Raw genomic sequence first — 22,483 nt, forward strand, 5'->3', positions numbered from 1 at the left:
GTTATATTATCTCATTGAGAAGATGGGCAAGGACCTTGAACATCAAAAACCATTCCTTTCCTTCCCCTCTATCTTAATTCCCCCATATGCGGGAAGGTCGAGAGCTGTTGGAAGATCAAGCTTGCCCGGGAACTAGACTCTAGGTTGCCCTTGAACTCAGTCTGCCGTCTGCACGGAATGAGTGGGATGGGGGTGATAATAAGCCGGGCATGATGATCCATCCTCCCATAGTCTAGCCATCTGTTCGCTATCACCACATTTGCTCTGGAGGCCTGACATCATTGTTAGGCCCATGAGCGCTGAAGCTAGAGGACCCGGGTTCAAATCCCGACTACAACTTGCTTGCTCACTGTGTGACCTTCACCAACTTAAATAACTTCTCTGTGCCTCAGTTCCTCCTCTTTAAATGAAGATGATAAATGACCCCTCTAATTCGGATTGTTGGAAATTAAATGAATAACGCGAAGTGTTTTAGCGTTGAGCCTCGGTGCTCAGTAGATTTTAGCTATTGTTATCCGTAGTGTGGTGGTGATAAGACCATCTATCCTGAGAGTCTATAAGGATTCGGGAACAGAGTGACTCATGTTCCCAGATCCACAGTTTTGAAAAGAAGCATGAGGATCCGTGGTCTCTCAAGTACTGGGTCTTGGTGGGGACAGAGTGATGGCATGTTTGACACCAGGAGCATCAGGGAACATCTCAGAACTTGCAGCTCTACCCAGGAGAGACTGGCGCTCTCTGGAGCTTTTGCCAAGGCTCTAAGCTGTGCCTCCACCTTGCTAGTCTGATGGCAGAGGCTAGACTGGGGCGGTAGGTTTTAGAGAGTCCTAACTCCAGCCTTGCAGGGACTTGGGGGCCCAGAGCCCAGGGGGGCTGTGCACTCAGTCCTCCTGGCCTGGTCTGTTTCAGGTCTTCCAGCGCCTCAAGGCTGCCCACGCAGCCCTGGAGGAGGAGTACCTGAAGGCCTGCAGGGAGCAGCAGCTGGCCCAGCAGCTTGCCGGCTCCCAGGGGACACCTGGAAAATTCGATCCTGGCAGGTACATGCTGGGGAGGGAGGCCCCTGGTTCCCTTGGTCGCCAGGAAGGGTCACTTCGTCCTCATACTTCATCCGCTACAGGAACAGGGAGAAATCCTGCCCTGGTAGCAGCATATCCAGGTGGGGGAGCGCCTGAAGGCTGAGATCTGTGTCCTTTTGGACTCACTGCAGTGAGACGTGACCTTGGAGATGAGCCCGGAAAGCACTCACCAGAGTGGGGAACCAAGGCCAGAGGGGGAAGGGATTGACTCAAGGTCCCACATCCTGCTGGTGGCAGAGGGGGACTCAGGCAGAGGCCTCCTGGTTCCCAGTGGAGTCCCTTTTCACCTTGTTTTGTCGAGTTCTCCACATAATCCAAATTAGGACGTTGAGTGGACCCTCGGTCGGCATTCTCTGGGGTTTCTGCTCTCAAGCACGGCCTCCCGGCCCTGCCCAATGTGGCTGCTGTCACAGGCTCTGGGTGCTGATGTCTCCCCGTTGCAGGGAGCTAGAGGAGGAGATATTCCAGCTGGGAATTCGCCTGGAAGAGCTGAAGGACCGCATGGACCAGAACCAGCAGGAGCCAGAGCGAGTCGGGTCAGACTCCACTCCAGACAGCCCCCCAGCCTCGCCCTCCCTGCACCAGCCAGCCTGCCTGCCTTCTCCTTCAGGACAAGCCCCCGCCCCTGCTGGCCAGACCCTCTGCCCTCAGGTACCTCTTGGCCCAGCCGTCCTGGACCATCCTTTCCTTCTCTTCTCCGCTAATTGACTTCCTCACTACATCCTTGTGAAATACGTACCAAATGCCAGCACCCATGTCTCATGGTGGAAATTCAGTGGGAAACAAACAGAAACAGGTGGCCTCTACCCCCATGGAGTTTTCTGTCCAGCCAGACTAATTCTATTTTGCTCAGGGCTCCAAAGGAGAATTATGGGGCTCTAGGAGAGTGGGTAACAGGGTAACATGACCGACTTTAGAGGGCCAGAGAAACGTTCCTTGAGGAAGAAATGTTTTCATGGGATCAGAGGGTGAGTGGGAATTGCTTCACGCAGAAGAAGAGAAGCCGTGCAGCAGGGGAAACAGCCTGTGCAAAGGCCCTGTGGTTGGAGTATGGACTGTGACGGGGCAGATGTCTGAGAGCTGTGGCCGGAGCGCAGGCAGGGGCCCCATGCTGTCAGGGCTTGCGAGTCCCGGCAAGGGCTTGTCCTTAAACTCTGCATGGGTTTTTCAGCAGGGGTGTTAAAAGAGGGTGTGCAGTTAGGTGGGGTGGGGCAGGGCAGATGGAGAGATGTGTATGGACCTGAGAGAGGAGTAGAAGGCCCGTTTGCCCCTACCTGCCACGGTGGTGAGAGGAAGGGGGGAAGGGATGGCCTCTAGCGTCCCAGGGGACTATTCAGTCCAGGGGACTATTCACAGATCCGGAGACACTAGACAAGGGCCTGCGCAGAAGGGACTTTGTAGAAGTCTCTCCGGCCCACGTCACAAGCCCCTGGGAGACGATCACTGTTTGCGTGGCATATAGTTGAGCAGAGTGAGGGGACAGTGGTCACACCGGTGACAGCAGGGGAATCTCTAGACCTTGCTGCCCATGCTGCACAGACGTGTGTGTTGGGGACGGAGCAAGAGGAAGGGGCAGCATGGCAGGTGAGGTGGGGGCTGACGGTGGGCTGGGCGCGGCGGAGCCCTTGGCGTCCCCAGGGTGGGGGGAAGCTCTCGCACTGGGGAAAGCTCCCCCAGGTGCTGTCTCATGCACTAATGGGTGAAAACCTGAGTGCATCATCTTGAGGGGCTCCCATGCTCCCGCAGGGGAGGTGTTTTGGGGGTTCGGGGTCCATACTGGAATGCAGCGAATGAGGAGAAATGCTTCTGGCGGGAAATCTGGGTTTAAATCTCAGCTCTGGCCCTCGCTTCTGTTGTATGCTGGGGCAAATCATTTGAGCTTCAGTTTCCCATCTGTCAATGGGCTGTGGTAGCCGTCCGGGCTGGGCTTATGGAGAAGTGCTGTCTGAGCGGCGCCTGGCGGGGAGCAGATATGCAGTTAAGGGCAGTCAGTGCTGAAGATCGCACCACCCCGTCCCTACGCTCTGCCCACGCCTGAGGGCGATGGGGTTCGGGAGTCTAACCTATTACTCTTCGGCTCCCAGCATGGGCCTGGTGTACGGTAGGTCCCTACAGGGTGGTGTTTGCTTATCTGCTGAATCTCTGTCCCTCTGGCTTTCTGGCCCCAGCCTGATGCCGCCAGCGCGGGCCCCTGCGCGTCGCACGTGAATGTGGAGCTTAGTGCAGCCAGCAGTGAGGGGGACAGTAGGCCCCCGGGCCTCCCAGCAGCACTCAGGCACAAGGAGCTACAGGTGGAGCAGGGTTTCCACGGCCTCCTAGAGCGGTGAGTACCAGGAGGATGGCCAGGGTGTCGGGCCCAGGGAGCAGATCTCGGCTGCCCTCTGGGGCAGGGGTCATGCTCCTTTGTGTTCCCCAGGTACCTCAGCGTCAAGTCCCTTCCAGAAGCCATGCAGATGGAGGAGGAGGGGGAGGGGGAGGAGGAGGAAGATGGTCAAGGCCATATAGTGGAAGTTGATGGCCCGGCTCCAGCTCCAGGAAACTCTGAGGCCACCAGGATCCCCAGAAGGCAGCTTCCGGCCCCGGCTGAAAGAAGTCACAGGGCCCCCCTCAAGTATGTCTGTGAGCCTCCCCCACTCGTCCCTGAACCAACCCTGAAGCCACAGGGGTGGTAAGGGTCCTAGTGAGCGAGATGACTCTTTACCGCTTAGAAATGGTTTTCCCGATCTGTTGCTCTCGTCTCTCCAAGCCCTGGGACGAATCCACCATGGAGACCTCTGGCAGTGATTCTGGGTGGGGCGGGCATGGTTTTTGGTGGGACACAGGCGGCCTTAGATACAATTACTCTCCTTTTCAGTCTCAGACCTTCCAAGTGCATCAAGGGGAAAGTTTCAGTGCCATTACATCCTCAGTGCCTCTCTTGATCTTCCTTTAAAAGGAAAGAGAGAAAGAAAGAAAGAAAGAAAGAAAGAAAGAAGAAATGAGCAGGCCTCGGGCCCAGAGCCTTTGGCAGACGACAGGATCTATTGAGAATAGAATAAGACTGTTTTCATGTGTCTTCTGTTTATGTCTAAAGTTAGTTTCTATTTGTCACACGAAATACTGATCTTCCATGTCTAAGGATGACATAAGCCTTTGAGGAGATTGAAGTTTCTGGAAGGGGCTGAAGTAGGGAAGATAGGAGGCAAATTTCTGGGCGGCTGAGAAATGAAACCATAGCTCATTTGTTCGCACGCTGTTGCCCCTGTGGTGTGTTGGACGGGTTTTGTTGGCCATCCCCACTTGACATATGAGAAGAGTAAAGTTCAGAGAGGGGTAGTGCTTTGCCCAAGGTCACACGGCTAGAAGATGACAAGACCAGGGTGGGCCACCGGTGGTGTCTGGCACCTGAGCTTGTGTCCCAGACAGTATGACTCCCAGGACAGGGCTGGACAGCCCCTGCCAGGGCTCAGAGTCACTGTGTCTCTCCCCCTGCCTGCCAGGGAGACTGTGGAGCCGGTGGGGTCTGTGAAGCCAGCAGGCTTCCACACATCCGCGGCCAGAGAGGGGTCCCTCCGGGGCCTGGACAAAGCCGACGCTGCTCCTCCAGGCCCCAGCAGGCCACCCCACCCTCGGGGCACCAAGATCGCGGGATCACACCGGAGTAGTCTGACCAGCCTAGAGGGAAGTGGCATCTCTGAACAACTTCCACAGAAGTCTCTGCACCAAGCTGGGGGGCCCCACCCAGAGGTAAGCATGCACCTGGGGTGGGATCTCCTGGAGAGTTCTGGCCCCCAGCCTTTGCTCACACCCTTCCAGAATGCCTGCTGCTCCCAGTCCTTGCCAGTTAGAGTTCTGCCCAACATTCAGGGCTTATGCCCAGTGCCACCTCTTGCTGTCACTCCACCTACTCCTGTCCCCCTACCAGGAGCTCTTGCTTGTCCTCTGAGAGCTTGTGGCCCACTGTCTGCATTTCTCTGAGCCTGCTGAGCACAGATGGGGGCCGGGACAGTCTTTGACCGCATAGCCTGTTTGTGACATTAGAGCAGCAATTTTTAAACTGTTGCAGGAGTCACAGATCACTATGGAAGTGTCACTTATGCTATGGATCGTCCCATAGAACAACGCGTATACATGTGTGTACACACACACACACACACACCTGTAGTCTTAATGACCCTGTAGTAAGAAATCTGCACGAGACCATGAACTTGTTGAGGGCAGACACCTGTGTTGCCTGATCGTGTTCTTCGTGGTGTTGAGGAGGGGTGCACGTTGGATGAATTTTGTTCTCCCGATTCATTGGGCCGGGGCATTCTGCAGTCAGACAGGACCCTGGCATTCCAGGCCCGAGGGGGGAGACCTGTGGAAGCGTGACTCCCATGCCCAGGATGAGACCGCTTTCTCCTTCCTTCTCCTTCCCCTCTTCCTCAGCTCAGCAAATCTGCCACAGGATCTCTCCCGAGGGCCTCAGGGAAGCAGGACTTGCTCAGGGTCCTCTCAGGGCGTGGAGTCCCTGCCGTTGGCCTGCTGCTGGTCCTGAGCGCCTGAGGACCCTCACACAGGGGCCTGGCTGCTGGGAGCTGGGCCAGCCTCCCAGCCTGCGAGCCTCTGGAATGTGAGGCCCAGGCCCGGACTGGGAAAGGGCTTCCCAGCTTGCCTCAGGCACATTCCTGAGACTTAAAGGGACACCGCCTCTTTCAGGAGTCCTGGATGGCGTCCCCAGAGACAGACAGTGGCTTTGTGGGCTCAGAAACCAGCAGAGTGTCGCCCCTCACCCAAACACCAGAGCACCGACTCTCCCACATCAGGTACCCCCGGACCCCCCCCTTCCCCATCAGCATCGCACATGGAGCAGTAGCCTGGGAATCAAAGTGCCATGAGCTCCAGGGCAGGGGTCAATGGTCTGGGCATTCTCAGAGCCCTCACCTCATCCCCCAACCAGGGTTCCTTGCCCCCACCTTATGGATAGAGGGGAACCAAGGTTCCGAGAGGGAAAGTGACTAGCCCAGCGTCACTCAGGCAGTCAGCAACGGCCCGGGGCAAAAGTATCTTTTGAGCAAATGAATGAGTGAATGGAGAACGAAGATGTACAGGAGTGTGGTGGGAGGTGAGGGCCAAGGATAAAGGGCAGTCAGGGGGACAACCTGGGATGAGACGGGCCCGGAACCCCAAGGCAAGGACTGAGGAGGGGCCTCTGGTGAAGGGTGGACTGACGAGCCGCTATGTGGAATGACAGCCTCCAAAGCTGGTACGGCGCCCCGTAGGAGGCCTGCCCGGCCACCCAGGGCTGCGTGGGAAGAAAGGATTAGAAATTCTGTTGCTCTGTATATTTTCTAAAAATGAACTTGAGCTTTATAATCTTGCATCTGTGGGGAGGCAGGTGCCCAGCTCTGCCGTTTAGACAGAAATGCACGTATAATTGGGTGCACCCTCAGAAACCCTGTGCGTGCAGGGGTGCCAAGACTCAAGGTCAGAAGCTCACTAGCTTAACATGTGGAAGGGCTCGGAGGCCAGGGCCTGTCCGTGCGATCTCAACACGTCTCTCCCTCCACGCTCCCTCAGCACTGCGGGAACATTGGCCCAGCCTTTCAGTTCATCTGAGCACCGGGATGCAGCCTCGCACCCCCAGACCAGGGGTCCTCCAGTCCCCAGAAGAGCCACGGAGCCCAGCACACCCAGGAGCCGAGCCCAGAGGCGACCCTCGGGCCGGGCCAGTCCTCTGTGGCAGAGGGCAGCGAGCTTCCCCGCAGGGCGGGCGCTGGTGGCCGAGACGGGTGAGTGGACGCATCTGGGTTGGCCTGAACCGGGAGTGGCTGGATGGCATGGACTGAAAAATCAAACCAATAAAAAATTTCATTCCCCATTAGGATACAAAATATCCTACGGGTTCATGGCGGGCACATTTGAAACTACAGGGAAAAGAGAAATAATATGCCAAAAACCATCGCAGCCACATTTGGGGGTCGAACCCGTGGGCTGTCCTCCGTGCCCGTGTGTGTGTTTACTTGGATACACCGGAAACGGAAATGGGATGTAGTATCTATGTGAGTGTTTAGTAACCTCCTTTGACTAACATGATGTCCTGAATACCTCCATGTCTTTAAGTCCTGTGATTTCAGTTTTAAACCTTTAAAAAGATGCACATAAGCTTTTTCCTGAAATTAAACATACAAGAAAGAACATCATTTGATGAATTTTCACAAAATGAACACAGACCAACAAACCGAGTGTGATAAGAACCTCAGCTCCTCCCTGTCACCCCTCGCCCCTCCAAAGGCTCTTTCCAAGGCTCATCATTGAAAACTTTTAAAGTTAAACTTTAATTAAAAGTTCGATCAATTATAGATTCACATGTAGTCGTAAGACATCATCCAGGGAGATCCCATGTGCCCTTCACCCGGTTTCCCCCAGAGATAACATCTTGCAAAACCGTGGTGCAGATTTTGACCAGGACCCCTCCTGTTGCCCCTTTATGGACACATTACGTCCATGCCCCTCCTCCCTGCACGCCCTCCTTAACTCATGGTGACCTTCAGTCTTCGGTCTGTCCTCTCTTTCTGTAATTTCATCATTCCAAGAATGTCCTGTAAATGGAATGATGGAAATGATTTTGGGGTTGACTTTTTCACTTAGTCTATCTCTGTAGATTCATCTAGATTGTTCCCTGTATCGATAGTCTGTTCCTTTTTCTATTATTGATTAGTGTTCCAAGGGCTCCTTGGGTGAATGCATAGGCCAGATGAGTGGTATTTAACCTCTGATTGCCTTTGAGAGGCTAAAGTTTTGAGTCCTCTCCCCAGAAGCATGCACACAAGGCAAAGGTGTGATTATCATTTTAGGGGGACACAGGGGCTCTGGAGCCAGTCCCTGAACAACATGGTGATGCATGGCAGAGTCTGGGGAGCGGTCCATGTGAGGAGCAAGTCCTCATTATAGGGGAATGTTCGAGAAGACTCACATCTGATGCTGAATGGATTGATGGTGGGGGAGTCTAGGTAGAAACAGCTCTGCAGGCCCAGCTCTGCGCTCCAAGCTCCCAGCAATGACCACATCTTCGGGGTCTGAGGTCAGTGGGACAGTGACCTCATTGGAAACTTCAATTATGACCTCAGCCGGCACTGTCTCTGCCCATGACCTCTACCCGCAGAAATTCGTGCTGGGAAGATCCTATCCGGGTAAACTCACCTTGGTCTCTTTCTGCCTCCCTAGAGGTCCCTGGCTCAGAGTTCGAGGGGCGAAAGCGGATTTCCGAACAGCTCCCTCCAAGTGCGACAATCAGCCCCCCGCCCACTCTGGCCCCTGCAGCCGCCACTCTGCCCCATGGAGCAGCAGAGAGCGCCCACACCTTCCTCCTCACCAGGACAGGGCGAGAGTAAGTGGGACCAGCACAGAGAGGGGACGGTGAGGCCCGGGGGAGGCTGGGGCTTGCTCAGCAGTAATGCCCGGTGGTGGCCGTGCAGGGGCCCTCGGACCCTGCCTCCCAGCTCCGAGCCGCTCCGTGAAACCTCGGTGATGCTAACTTTGAGGACACTTCCCCAGCCAGTGGGAAATGACCTAGGGGTTCACCTTCCTGGTGCTGAGACCTGGCTCCCTGCCCCCCCAGTATTTCTCTTCCAAGGCTGGTCTACACTGCCCGGGGGGTTGATTTTCAGCAGTTGCTGCTGTCATTGTATGAACTGAGGAGGGGCTGGTCCTCGATTCTCTTCTTTTTAATCCAGGCACCATTGTTCTGTTAAGAAAGTTGCTCTTTGCTCCTTGAACAGAAGTGGGAAAATAGGGTGGCCAGCCCTGTTACCTCTCCTTTGAGTTGCTTTTGGCCAATAATCAATCCCATGCCTTTGTTGCATGGGGGTTATCTGTCCCAGGTGCATGGGGAAGGCTGCTCTGTGGGACCCCTTCGGAGGCCTCTGGGCCTGTGCCATCACGGGCCTGTCATGTTCCCTGTTTGCAAAGGCGGGTGACGGGCTGGCGTTTGGCTTCCGGGCCGGGGTTTAATAAGTGTGCTCCCGCTGTCTCCTGTTGCACCGGTGGTGGAATCCAGCTCACATGTCAGTGATACAGTAGGCCCTGGGGATACGATAGTGGACAAGACTGTCCTTGGCCTAGGAAGGCTCGCCGCCGCCTTGTAGGATGAACAAAGAAACACATGGTCATACTCCCCAGTCCAAGTGCAGTGGCAGCAGAGGCTCCGAGGACTGTGGGAACACAGACAAGGGACATGAGGCCCAGTCAGAGGCTTCAGGGAGGGCTTCCCGGAGGAAGGGGTATCTCAGCTGAGACCAGAAGGAAGGGAGATGGAAGAGTGTTCCTGGCAGGGGAAAGAGCATGTGCAAAGGCCTCTACGGGTGAGAGAGCACCCACCACCTTTGCAGAGCCAAGCACTCATTTTAGCCGGGTCCCCGAGCGTGAGTGCAGTGGTGAGCGCTGAGCCGTGGAGAGGGAGCCCAGGAGACCTGGGGGGGCCTCGGAGGGCCTCAAACACCATGGTGAGAGATTTGGATGTGGCTCAGCTCAGAGAAATGAGTTCACGGAGTATTCCTGAATGCATATAGCTGCAGCTGAGGATGAAGAGGGGAATTTTAAACAGGAGTGGCAAGGTCAGGTTCACGTTTTAGAAGTTCTCTGGCCACTAGCTGGGTGAGAAGGAGGCAAGGTGGGGAGACTGCCAAGAAGGCCGCTTCCCCAGGACAGACAGGATGGGGACAGTCAGCAGGAATGGGGGTACATTTGAAAAGAGACACTCAGGCATTGGGCCCATAGGACTTGGGAGCTGGTTAACTTTTGGGGGCATTCAGGGAGGGAGAATAGTCTCGAATGAGCCAGACTTCTGGCTGGCCAACCAGTTGGACACTGATACAGAGACGGGGAACTCAGCAGGGGAAAAAGTTTGCAGGGAAAGACAAACTGGAAATGCCAGCTGGCTCTCAGTCACTCAAGAATCAAGTCAGGAAGACTGAGATCCTGATAGAAACGCCCAGAGGGGGCAAGCGACACCCCAGTGGGTGTTCTGAGTCCCAGGCCCTCACTCCGCCACCTTTGCCTCCCACAGTTGCCTTCCAGTCCTGCAGGAGTGAACTGGTGACGTGAGCTCTCGCTCTCCTGCAGACACCCTGCTGTTGGCCTTGGAAACCCCAACAAACGTCTCCCTGGGGATTGCCAGGAGACCCAGCTGCCCTGGACACACACTGCCCGGGGCCTAGCTAGAGAGCTCTCAGCTCCCTCAGACACACGCTGAGAGCTGCAGGTGGCCCCAGGAGACACTCATCCTCCAGTCGAGGGCCACCAAGCAAGAAGTAACCCCGAGGGGGGCCCCGCGCGAGAAGCTGGCCCAAGGAGGACATGGAGCGTCGGCAGGAGCCCAGGCCGTGCCGAGCCCAGACTCTGACGCTCTGTGTGTAGGGGGTTTCTGTGTAGGGCTGTGGGGGAGGACTGTCTGCCCCGATGCCAGCGTCCGAATGCCGTGTGTCAGATGAGACTCTGAGATTCGGGTGCTGGCTGCACAGAGATGCGAACAGTACTTACTCCATAGAAGAGAGCGGCTCGTTGAGATACTTGCCAGGAGGAGGCTAGGCTGTGTTTGGGGGTCCCCGCAGATTCCAGCAGCCTTGCAGAGAGCGCCCTGCACCTCCAGCCTGCTCACGTCCAAGCGTCTTCTGCCACTGGCAGACAGATGGGCTTGAACAATCGGGGCAATGTTCAGGGGAAGCCAGGAGGGATGGGCTGAGTGAGTGTGTGAAGGCGCCAGGCCTGGGCTGTTAGTTAGCGTTTCTACACACAGCGGTAAACGAGTCAAGGACGGCGGGATCTGGGTGGCCCAGTCGGTTAAGCATCTGCCTTCAGCTAGGGTCCTGATCCCGGGATCCTGGGATCAAGCCCTGCAGCGGGCTCCTTGCTTCTCCCTTTACCTGCTGCTGTCCCTGCTTGTGCTCTCTCTCTGTCAAATACATAAATATTAGGAAGGAAGGAAGGAAGGGAGGGAGGGAGGGAAGGAGGGAAGAAAGAAAGAAAGAAAGAAAGAAAGAAAGAAAGAAAGAAAGAAAGAAAGAAAGAAAGAAAGAAAAAGAAAAGAAAAGAAAAAAGAAAAGAAAAGAAAAGAAAAGAAAAGAAAAAAAGAAAAGAAAGAAAAGGATGGAAGGCAGCCCAGGCAGGTCAGAATGCAGATTTTAAAGTGGACCTTCGGCAATGCCTTCTTCATTCTGCATCCTCCCCTCGATCTTGACAATGTGCCTCTGGTGTTTCAGAAGAGCTACCAGAGACCCTGCACAGCAGAGTGGGGGTGGGTTGGGTGAACCTCGAAGGATGTGCTGCTTTACCCACCAAATGTACAGGGATGTGAACTCGTAAGTGTGGAGATAGGTAGCAAGAAAAAAGGACACACGAGGAAGTTCCAGAATCAGTTCACGGCAGAGCTGGACCTGGGGCCCGCAGGAAAGGGACAAGCCTGGGGCATCGGGGAGGCCCTCTGGGGGTGGCCGCAGCTCAGGGCATTGTACATGCGCTCTTTGTTTCTGTCCCATCTCCACCCCAGCCAGGCCATCCGAGAGCTGCAAGAGGAGGTCTCCCGTCTCCGTCTGCGACTGGAAGACAGCCTGCACCAGCCAGCCCAGGGCAGCCCGGCGCGCCCGGCCTCCACCCTCAACCGCCCCGCCCGGGCCCGGGCCCGGCCAGCCGATGCCTCAGCTTCCTGGGGCTCCCACTATGGCAGGTGGGTGACCCCAAAACGCTCGCCCTTGTGCCCTGGTGCCAGTGGCAGTAGGGAGACTTGGCTGCCTCGGGGGCTCTCCACGCATGGGAACTCACAGCCCTCTCCTACTCTGACAGTTCTTACCGTGTAATATTTGATGCATCAAATATCTAAGCATGACCTGAACTCACCACCCACGTGAAGAGCCGAGCGTTCCCGGGATGTCCACCCGCTACTCCTTAGCTGGTCATCTCTGATGACTCTAAAATCAGCTCAGTGTTTGTTTCTAAGTGTTTCTATGGAAGGGCACTAAGCACGTTTTCATGCACGTTGTCTCGTTAATCCTTCCTGTAACGCTCCAAGGTAGTTGCTGTTATTATCCCCACTTGACAGATGAGGAAACGGAGGGTCACAGAGGCTCTCTGCGAGCACGACTCACAGTCTTTGATTGTGACTTCCGTGCTTTCCTCTGGGTTGGCTTGCTGGCTGATCATCTTGAAAGTCTGCATAAAACGTCATCCACTGACCTCGTCCCTCTCTCGCTCCTTTTTGCTAGTAAATCCACAGAGAGATTGTCTGGTGAGCCTGCAGGTGGGGAGCGAGCGGAGCCCACAGGAAGGCGGCGAGCCAGGTCTTCCTCAGTGCCTCGGGAGGTGCCCCAACTGTCCCTGAGTAAGTGACCACCTGCCTGGACTGGTTCCTGGAGGCTAGAGTCTGGGCCTGTGAGGTCAGTGGTCAGGGACCGTAACAATAGCCTTAGAAGGAGCCTTATCATAGTTCGCTGAAATACAATGCACTTCCAGTGATAGCCACTGTATGTCACGTGTTCTAAGGTTTCTAGAAGGGCTTTGTAGGGACCTCATCTCCATCTTCACTGCAAGTGGGGCATATCCCCCACATTCTGCAGATGAGGACGCCAGAGCCCGGAAGTGCAGGGGAATGGCCTGAAGGGGAAGGGGATGGGTTCATCCCACCTCGCTCCTTCCTGGCTGTGGGTGACCTTGGCCAGGTCGTTTACCTGCTCTGTGCAGTTAAAGGGACCGCTAACTCTGCAGTGATAAATAATAGTAGCTACGTGCTGGCATGGCTGTGAGGGTGCGTGCACGGCCTCCACGGCGGGTCCGGCCCAGCGCTTGGCACAAGGTCAGGGGTCCACATGTGTCGGCTGAGAGTACGAAGGGACAGATGTAGGATTAAAACCTGAGCTCCGCCCCAAAGCCTGAATTTAGGATTGGCTCACTCCCCGAGCTCTGCCAACCTCCCCTACCCCGTTTGCTGCCCCTCTTTTTCTACCCCAGGTTCCGAATCTGAGCCAACCTCCCCCCAACTGTTCTCTGAGAAGAGCCGGACCACCAAGGACAGTGCCCAGTCAGCACGGGACGGAACGAGAGGAGCCGGCAGCACCAGGCGGCTAGACAGGGTCACGTTCCAGGGCCAGTACACAGGTGGGCTGCGGGGCCTGGCCCAGCCCGCAGGGAGGACTCCTGTCATGGAAGTCCATGCGCCTTTGAAATATGATCATTTCTGTGAATTCCGTGACACAGGGAGCACCAGGGAGTGCCGCCTCTGTGACTCCATTCATTCATCCGCCAAACAGTCTCTGATGCCTGCCGGTGCCAGGGCCCACGGTTGCTTCTGGGGAAGCCCCATTAGCTGGTCAGTCACAGAGGGTTATGAAGCACCTACTGTGTGCAGGGTGGACACCAAATCACTTACCCCTGGCCTCCCTTCAGGTCTGATGCCCCAAGGTGCCCCTGTGTCTTAAGAACTAGGCCCCCAGCACGTAGTAAGACCTCAGATGACACACAGTAGGAATTTGGAGTGCTTAACATTAAAATAGGACATGGCTCCAACTTTCATGAATCTGACTGCATAGCAGACAATAACAAATAAGCGATTAAGTGTGTAAGTTACAGTAAGTAAATTACAGGTATGGCTCTCACCCATGCCAGCCCGGGAGGGAGGGCAGTTCACTGCAGACCCATAGGGCTGGGTGCAGGAGACCAGGGAGGAAGTGAAAGATGCGTGTCTACCCGGATGGAGCTGACAGAGTGAGGGGTTAGAAGTGGGAACAGTGGGCCGGTCCGGGGGCCCCCGAGGTAACACGCACACAGCATAGGAAGTGGGAAGCCCGCAAGGCATGGGGGAGAAAAAAGAGATGCGATCAGGCCACATTCTAAAGGTCTTATTTGAGACTCAGGGAGGGTCGAGGCAGCAGATGACAGGTCTGGGTAAAGACCCAAGCATCTGCCCAACTTGCTAACAACCTGGGCACGTTCCATCTGCCGGGTGCCAGGCAGAGCCCCACACGGGCACGGCCCCACTCAGCCCTTCCAACACGCCTATGAGACCCGTACTGTGACGGTCCCCATTTCACAGCCACTCGGAGCGCGGGGAGAAGACACAGCTGACCTCGTGCCCAAGCCATTCCAATGCCCCCCGGCAAGTGGGGGTCTAGGGCTGGGCAGCACTGTTTGTCCTTGCTTATCCTGTCCTCCAGGCCTGCTTCCCCCTGACGGAGCTCGGCTCTGTTGGTTGCTTCTGCATGTCAGGGAGAGGAGACAGAGCCTCCCCGACCCTCCCCAGTTCTCCGAACATGCAGAGAGCTGACTGTCTGGTTTCTTCCCCAGGCCAGGAGTACTGTGTTCTGACCCCCAAGACGGCCCCAAGAGGCAGTGGCGCAATCCCCTGTCCCAATTGCCGACACGCCAGGACCCAGGACTCAGGTGAGGGACGCTACCTGGAGAAGTGGTCAGTGTGCAGAGGCTGTGACTTCTCCCTTTAGGAAAGGGTGCAGGACGTGGGCCTGTCCTGAGCTCCGTGGCGGGTCAAGAGACAGACAAGGGAGTGGGATTGTGGGGGGCTCCTCAGCCCTCCCAGTGTGTCCTGCCCTCACACCTGTGCCTCCAGGTGCTGCTGCCTGATGCCACCTTCCTTGACGATGACTTGGAGAAACCCTGGACATGACTTAAGTCCGATAAGGGGGTGGAGGTGGGGCCAGGCCATGATGATTATGTCCTATCTTCCCTCCATCCTCCTTCCACTCTGCATCCTTCCCCCAGACCCAACAGGGAAGAGTCATAGGGAGAGCAGTGGCCAGAGAATATATAGCCCTGAGTGCTAGTCCCAGTCCTGCCACTGCCTTGCTGTGTGACCTTAGGCAAGTTCCTTAACTTCTCTGAGCCTCAGGCTTCACATCCCTAATGAAAGGATTGGAGATGGTCCTAAGGCCCTTTCAAGCAATGATGATGATGATGGAGTTGTCACTTTTTAAACCCCCACTGTATACAGAGCATCATGCTAAGGGATTTACAAACATTAATCCTCACAACCCTATGAAATAGGCTTTCTCCATTTTATTATTATGCCTATTTCACAGGTGAGGAAACTGAGGCTCAGAGAGGTTAAGTAACTTATCCAAGGGCACACAGCTTACTAGTGGGAGAGCCAGGACTTGAACCCAGGTCGTTGTGACTCCAGAGCTCTGGCTCTTCACCATTATGTTGCTTTGCCTTTGCTCGAGTCCCAGCAGGCTTCCCTGTTCTTTTGTTCATTGATTCATTCATTGATTCATCCATTCACTCACTCATTGAGCACCTTCCCATACCGAGCCGTGGACGAAGCAGACACTGATGAACCAGCGGTCTGAGCGGGGCTCGGAGAGCACAGGTGGGGCCGGGGAGCCTGTAACTCAGCACTGCGGGTGGGAGGCCTTCCAGCTGAGCTGAGGCTTGAAAGAGAAGTGGGCCAACCTGGAATGCCACCAGGTGACCTATTGAGGATTTGCTGGGGAAGAGAACAAGGTTGCCGACCCTCCCCCTGCTCCCTTAGGCTTCCACTGACCCCCTGGTGCCTGAGGGGCTACTGTGGGCCACTCCCACATGGACAATGGGCCTGTCTCAGTGCGGAGGAAGGGCTGTAGGTTCAGGGGCTGCATTCGGGAGAGCCCGGGCTTGGGCTCAGACTGAGCACTGCCAGTTTCCTACTCGGACATTTTGGCAAATCATTCACGCTCTTGAGCCTCAGTTTTCCGGTCTGTAAAATGGGGGAGTGATGTAGGAACTAGCCCGGTGGCTTGTTGGATTTGATAAAAGAATGCACAAAGGCCCTCAGCAGAAGGCCTGGTTCCTTATATGCTGACCCTCGCTGTCACAGTCCCGAGGGGAGGCTGCTTGTCACCTCTGCGGGGACCCCAGGGGGACGGTTGGTGCTGACGGACGTCTGCTTGGGGCTCCAGGCCCAGTAATCCAGACATAATCCTCTCCTGACATCTCTTCCTCCTCTTCTAGGTGGTTCTGTTACCAGGGACCCACCGGGACCTTCCCGCACTGATCCCCAGCGATGCCCCCTGTGTGGTCGAGTCGGGCCCCCCCCAGCGATGGATGGCCCAGACTCAGCCACCTCGGGTAGGGACAGACGCTCACTCTCTTCTCCCAGATAGACCCCCAGCTCTCCTTTATGGGGGTTTGGGGCCGCAGGGGCTGTTTCCCTGGGGTGACAACTCTCCCAGCCTGGGACAGAGTGAGCTGGGCAGAGAATTTGTTTCCCAAAGCCAGGCACTCCTGGCGTGGCCAGTCCACTGTCCAGCCGTCACAGGACATGGGCTGGGGGGACCGCCAGTTCTCGGCTAGGTCTTCCCAAGTGATCAGACTGTCCTCTCTGGTGTCCCTCCCTCCCAGGGCCAGAAAAGGCTGCCACCAGAAGAAACACACACACGGCCTCCAGCCCCACGCAGCGGACCAAGCGCGCGGGGTCGCCGGCCCGGCCGCCCCCTGGACTGTGGTATCTGGCGGCGGCGCCCCCAGCACCAGCCCCTCCCGCGTTTGCCTACGTCTCCTCGGTTCCCATCATGCCTTATCCGTCAGCCACCGTGTAAGAACCTTTCTCTCTCTTCCTCCCTGCCTGTCTCACTCCAGAATTCACGGTCAGACCCGTGTCACGCAGCTGAGAACCCGGGCGCCCCGTACCCCTGTGGTTCCCCCACGTGTATAATGTGCAGAGCAGGCTGGACACTCGTGTAGTCACTCAACAAACCCCAAATGCTCGCTGCATACCGGGGAGACAGCTTGCCGGTGGGGGGCCCGCAGTGAGGAGCCCAGCAGAGGGCCCTGTGCTCTAGGAGCTCACAGGGAAGGCGCCTGGGAAGCTTCCCGTTTCCTTGTGGGACTTCCCGGCAGGCTGCTAGGTGCACACTCACTGTCTCCTAATGGGCGTTCTTTTTGAGAACAGTTCTAGACGTATAGAGAAATGGAGCAGATAGTACAGACGCACACAGCTTCCCTCATTCTTCACATCTTACACTAATAGGGCACATTTGACAGTGAGCCAATATTAATACATTATTACTAACTAAAGCCCACAGCTTATTCGGGTTTCCACAGTTTTTACCTGAACCTTTTCTGCTCCGGGATCCCACCCAGGAGGCCACATAGGTGCCCCTGGGTTGTCATGGGTCCTTAGGCCCCTCTTGGCTGTGACCGTCTCTCAGACTTTGCTGGTGTCTGAGGGCCTTGAGCTCTGAGGAGGGCGGGTCAGGCCGATGGCAGGAGGAGCTCTTCCTTTTCCCGTGGATTTGGATCTAACATCCGCAAGAGAGCAAAGACTTGAGCAGTGGGGGCAGAAGTGGTTCAGGGTGTGGACTCCGAGCTGCGCTGGAATCCCGACTGCCACTTCCTGCTGCCGCAGCCTCAGTAAAGCTACTGCCTCTCTGGGCCTCAGTTTTCCCCATCTGGTAAATGGGGTAATAGTCTCGACCGGGGACGGTTGTGCGAGGATTAAATGAGGCGCGAGGCCAGACGCAGGTGAGATGTGTGCGGAACGTGTGGGGCGGTGCCGGCAGCCGCTCGCTGCCCGATAAAAGGGCGGCATTGTCCTCACAGCCGAGAGCGCTACGGGGCAGCACTGTCGTTAGGAAGAAGAAAAATGAGAAAAGGCGGCTTCAACAGGACAGGAAGGTGCAGGGGGAGAAATAGCCCTGAACCCTGAAATTAGATCTGTCATCCCGTCCCGACGATCAGCAGCTAGTGCTATGCCTCAGTTTCCCTCAGTGGGAAATGAGTTGGTCGGGAGACCGTCAGAAGCCTGTGTCTGTGGCAGCAAGAGGCCAGAGTCGCTGTGCGGGCTGCGCTTGCTGGGAGCGGAGGCACCAGGAGCCATCCAGCCCCCGTCCCCGTAAGGTCTCGGGCCTGCGACGTGGGTTCTGGCTGCCCTTGGCGGACGCCGGGAACATTCTGCCCCGTCAGCTGCCGGAGGCCGGACTGCATGCTCAGGCCCAGCAGAGGGGCTGGAGGCACCTGCCTGTGCTCCCGGTCAAGGGCAGGAGAGGTTTCCCTGGAATTTGGTGGCCCAGGATAAAGCTGCGAGTGTCTGCGGTAGGCAGGGGTCTCTCTGCTTCTGAGGCTGTTCCATACCCTTCCAGGCTCAGACCTGTGGACAGACCTAACCAGGTTGCTGCCCAGGCCTGGCCAGGCCATAGGGAAGGGGAAAGGCCCTGAGCTGTAGTGCCCACAGACCTGGCCGGTGGTAGCCATGGAACCTTGGGTGTGGGGGGGGGTGGTTGCTTTGTTCCCAGTCTGTGCCTCAGTTTTTTCGTCTGTGAAATGGGTTGTGGTAAGAATGAAATGAACGAATGCATGGAAAGCCCACAGTATCTAGAAGCTGGCCGGGAACCATAGTACTTCCAATGCTTCCAGAATTTGGGCTGATGATGCTCTGAAGTTTCTCCAGCTGTCATCAGTGAGACTGAGCATGCTCACTGACAGGCCAGGGGGCCCTTTAGAAAGTTTATGGGCCTGTGCTGCCCCCTGCTGGCCAGCTGCCTTATAGCCCCTGCACCAAAGGCTTGGTAGCTAGGAAGGTTTTCTGATTTGATTCTGTTTGGGTGGGGGGGGGGGGGCTGTAGCTTCTGCCTTAGGGGGAGTTTTAAGTCCCTTTGGGGCCAAGCGGGTTATCAAATGATTAGAAGGTAGGGTGTGTGGAAACCCTGTAGTTAGACCGGATAGTCCCTGAAGGAGGGAATTGGATTCAAGAATCCTGTTCATTGGGTTCAGATGGTATAAACTGGCATCTCCTGGTTGCTGATTAAGGAGCTCTGGGCGTGAGCGCAGCGCTGGCCCTGGCAGCTCTCTGACGCTGAGCTGACATTTACAGAGGCACTTGGAGTGCCAGGCAGCAGACAGAGCTTTTCCCCGGAATGTTCCTATGGGATCTATCCTGGGAGGTGGCTAAGTGTGGAATTTTCAGGTGGGGGGACAGTCCTTGAAGGGTGCAGTGCCCTGGCCAGGGTCCTGCGGCCACCCCGCGGAATGGCTAGGATTTGGGGCATGCCTCCTGCATCACTTTGCCTCTCTGAGCTTCTCTTGCTCGTCCATGAAATCAGCATGACTGTAGCCAGCGAATAACCAAGCTAAGCGCTGGTACAGAAAACACTGAACTCAGAGCCAGGCACCCGGGACCCAGGATGCAGTGGCATCTCCGGGTTAGGCACCGCCTCTGTTTGAGGAGCTGCCAGACCGGTTCCCAAAGTGCTTGCACCGTTGAACGTTCCCACCAGCGCTGTGGGAGCCTTCGGATTTCTCCAGATCCTCACCAACATCTGTCTTCGGGCTTCAGTCATCCAGTGGTGGCCAAGCGCACGACATGGCATCCCCTGTGGTTTTCAGTTGCGTTTTCCTGATGGCCCAATGCTGTTGAGCATCTTTTCACGTGCTTGGTGTCCATTTGCATATCTTCTTGGGCGAGACCTCTATTCTGATCCCAGCAAAGCCCTCTCTTCCCTCCTATGCTGTGCACAAATGTGGGTCAGAAGAAGGGGGGAGCAAGAATAAGACCAGAGTACAGTTTGCCAAGCAAGATGCCAGTGACAGGCTCCGGCCAAGTCCTCCTAACCTTATCCCGCTTCATTTAGGCCAGACCCTCTCTCTCCGTGTCTCCTCCACTCGCTTTCTTCTCCACACCCTCTTCCTGCCGGTTGCTGGTTTGGCGACGCTAGCTGTGCGCTGTAGTGAGTCCCTGGAGAAATCCATGCTGCAGCTCATGGCTCCTACCACATCCTCCCCAGCACGTTAAATGATACCCCACATCCCTGTAGGGCCGGGCCAGGAAGGACACCCTTCCACTTGCTGCACTGGAGGAGTGAAACCAGACCCCCCCACTCCTACAGAGTCCCAATAACAATCACGTCTCTTCACTGCGCCACACTTGGCCAATGGCCCCATGTTATGTTTCCGGTGAAGGGGGTTTCCTCCTGACCTGGGGTGATGCTGGTCTCCCTGCGATCTGGCTCTCAGGTTAGAAGCCCCAAGAAGGCAGCCGGTTCCCAGTGTAACCCCAGGGCCAGGCGCACTGGCTACCACATAGTGTAGGATCGAACAATATTTACTGAGTACACGGGGGAGATTGAGCTAACCGTTTTTGGGGACCTGATCTGGGTCAGGCCCCCCTGTTTCTCATCCTTCATCCTTCCACCACATCTCTCAAGTCGCTGTTTATGATTCCCATTTTAGAGCTGAGGACACTGAGCCCCCAAGCGTCGGGGCCAGGGACCAGCCGGGGCTTAGAACGGGGTGCATTCCAAGCCTGGTGCTCTGCTCAGCCCTCTGCGCGGTCCGTGAACGCAGCTCCCTCTCCCCTCAGGTATTACGTGCCTCCAGGACCTACCTCCGCTTGCTCGGCCCAGCCAGCCCCCGCCGAGTGGCCCCCCATGGCCCCCTCGCGACCGGCCAGGGCGCCCCGGCCCTCCATCCAGCTGCACCTGGAGGACCTGGAGGAGCTCAACAAGGCCCTGACCCGAGCCGTCCAGGCCGCCGAGAGCATCCGCTCCACCACCAAGCACATGAGCCGCTCCCTGTCTGCCGACCTGCGCCAGGCCCGAAGCCTGCGCGGCTCCTGCCTCTTCTGACGTCACTGGGGCTCCGAACCAGCTGGTGGGGGCAGGTGGGCAGGCGGTCTGCAGCTGTCCCCCGGGCCAGGAGTCAGCTGGAGCCACTCGGGAAGGCCCCATAGACCCCTCCTGAGAGGTCTCCTTCCAGCACGGGCCCTGCCTGCTCAGCGTCTTCAAAGCACAAGGGGTGTTGGCGGCTCATCGAGAGAAGGAACTTTCAGGGGCCCAGCCCCCACAGGAAGTGCTGGGCCCGAGGCCCCCTTCTGCCCAGATGCGGTCTCTGGGGGTCTCCTGGTCCTGCACTGTCCACCTCTGGCTAATAATATGTTTTTCAGATACAGATGGACAGATTTTTTTTTAAACGGAGTTTTCCTGGTCTTAGATCTAACCTCCGAGGCCCAATAAGCAGGGCTAGGGCCAGGGTCTCCGGGGCAAAGGTGTCTCCTCACCGGTGAGCAGCCGCTCTGGAGTCGGCCTCTCTGGGAAGGACACGGCTGGGCACTTTCCTCCTAGTGACCGATGGCCAGTAGGGCACGTTGGGGCCATGGAAATGTCAAGATGTCGAGCCCCTGCATGACGTGCGCCCAGCAGTCCGTGGCTGGAGAGGCCTTTCCCATGGGCCTGCTGGGAAGGGAGACCCCCGGCGAGGGCCCAGGAAGCTGTCCACCATGGTCCCTCTCTGTACCTCCTCCCGACAGCCCCAGTGCTGTCCCCGGGATGCCTGTGGGATTTGGCTTGTGGCCAGCTACCTGCCAGGCCCCGCTGGGCAGCGGGAAGCCAGCCCGTGTTCTGTTCCCCTCCTCGTAGCAGCGTGTACCTCAGCTTTTCTGGGATGTGTATGCATCAGTGATATTTGTATATTTGAGGTGTTTAAAAATCTATTTTCGTGAAGAATGAATATTGATCTTTTACAAAAAGAAGAAAAGAAAAAAAAACAACATTCCCAAGGCTGCCCACATCTGTGGTGTGTGTCATCGACTTGTGGTTTCTTAACTCCAGTGTGTGGGGTGGAAGATTCGATGAGGAGCCGAACCCTTCCTGCGGGGACCTTGCCCGTTTCCTGACTTTCTCTGCCTTCCTGTGCTGGCTTCTGTTTCTCCAACCTTCCCCCCTCCCTGTGTCAGGACCTGGAGCTTTTGCCTGGCGGGGCTGCCTGGCCAAGCCCCTCCTTGCTGAGGTCAGAGCTGTTAGGAGACACACAGCAGATCTGTGTCTGCCAAAGCACGAGCCTGGACTCTCTTTCCAGTGCTCCGTTTAGTAGCAAACAGCAACACCGGTCACCCTTTACGGAGCACCCACTAGACGCCGATCCCTGCGCTCGGTGCTCAGCACAGGGGCTCACACAGGGCACAGCCCGGCCTCCGGGCCCCCCGCCATGTGCCCCCTTTGGCGATGAGAGACGGAGGTTCTAGAGGGCTCTCTGCCCCACCTCACGATGTCTGACTCTGAAGTCTGTGTTGTTACCGCCGCCCGCTGCGGCTTCCCTTGCCTTTTTCTTCAGCCCCCCCTCACCCCCCACACTTGCCCCTCCTGCCCCCCGGGACCCGTTTTGATTTCATTTTTCAGCGGGTCTTTGTCAGTGGAGTGAAAATGGCAGTTCGCTGAGAAGGGACGATTTCTGGTGGGTTCTGAGCCTCCAGGTCCACCCAGTCCTGGGTGCCAGGAGGCTCTTCCAGGGAGATGAGGAGGGGAAGGGGGAGCCAAGGGTGCGGCGGTGCTGGGCGTGGGCCCAGGGCAGTGTCCCCAGCCTCAGTGCCCTGGGCGCGGTGTGGCTCCAGCTTTGAGCTAAGGATGCTGCCTCCTGGGTCTGTGCGGACTGGCTCTTGGGACGGCGGTGGCGCGTGAGCCACGGGACGGGGCGTC

The 22,483-nt window shown here is 56.7% G+C and overlaps 1 protein-coding gene across 4 annotated transcripts in view; it reads left to right on the forward strand.

The window, feature by feature from the left end:
• AKNA (AT-hook transcription factor) overlaps positions 1-21,680 on the forward strand; it is a 52,890-nt gene extending 31,210 nt beyond the window's left edge. For 3 of the 4 annotated variants that reach the window (XM_045791094.2, XM_087869432.1, XM_045791093.2), the window contains 15 exons: positions 910-1,037; positions 1,520-1,727; positions 3,245-3,399; positions 3,493-3,687; positions 4,556-4,802; positions 5,757-5,863; positions 6,618-6,829; positions 8,265-8,427; positions 11,584-11,760; positions 12,296-12,411; positions 13,038-13,184; positions 14,370-14,465; positions 16,029-16,145; positions 16,419-16,611; positions 20,374-21,680. In XM_045791094.2, coding sequence (XP_045647050.2) covers positions 910-1,037; positions 1,520-1,727; positions 3,245-3,399; positions 3,493-3,687; positions 4,556-4,802; positions 5,757-5,863; positions 6,618-6,829; positions 8,265-8,427; positions 11,584-11,760; positions 12,296-12,411; positions 13,038-13,184; positions 14,370-14,465; positions 16,029-16,145; positions 16,419-16,611; positions 20,374-20,638 — 2,526 coding nt within the window. In that variant the 3' untranslated portion in view covers positions 20,639-21,680. The remainder of the gene's footprint in view (positions 1-909; positions 1,038-1,519; positions 1,728-3,244; positions 3,400-3,492; positions 3,688-4,555; positions 4,803-5,756; positions 5,864-6,617; positions 6,830-8,264; positions 8,428-11,583; positions 11,761-12,295; positions 12,412-13,037; positions 13,185-14,369; positions 14,466-16,028; positions 16,146-16,418; positions 16,612-20,373) is intronic. The other variant, XM_045791095.2, reaches the window with a different exon arrangement.
• Positions 21,681-22,483: the final 803 nt, after the last annotated feature.

This window comes from Ursus americanus, chromosome 18, assembly GCF_024610735.1.
Source record: "Ursus americanus isolate L20-20 chromosome 18, mUrsAme1.1.p, whole genome shotgun sequence".
In the NCBI taxonomy this organism is placed as follows: domain Eukaryota; kingdom Metazoa; phylum Chordata; class Mammalia; order Carnivora; family Ursidae; genus Ursus; species Ursus americanus.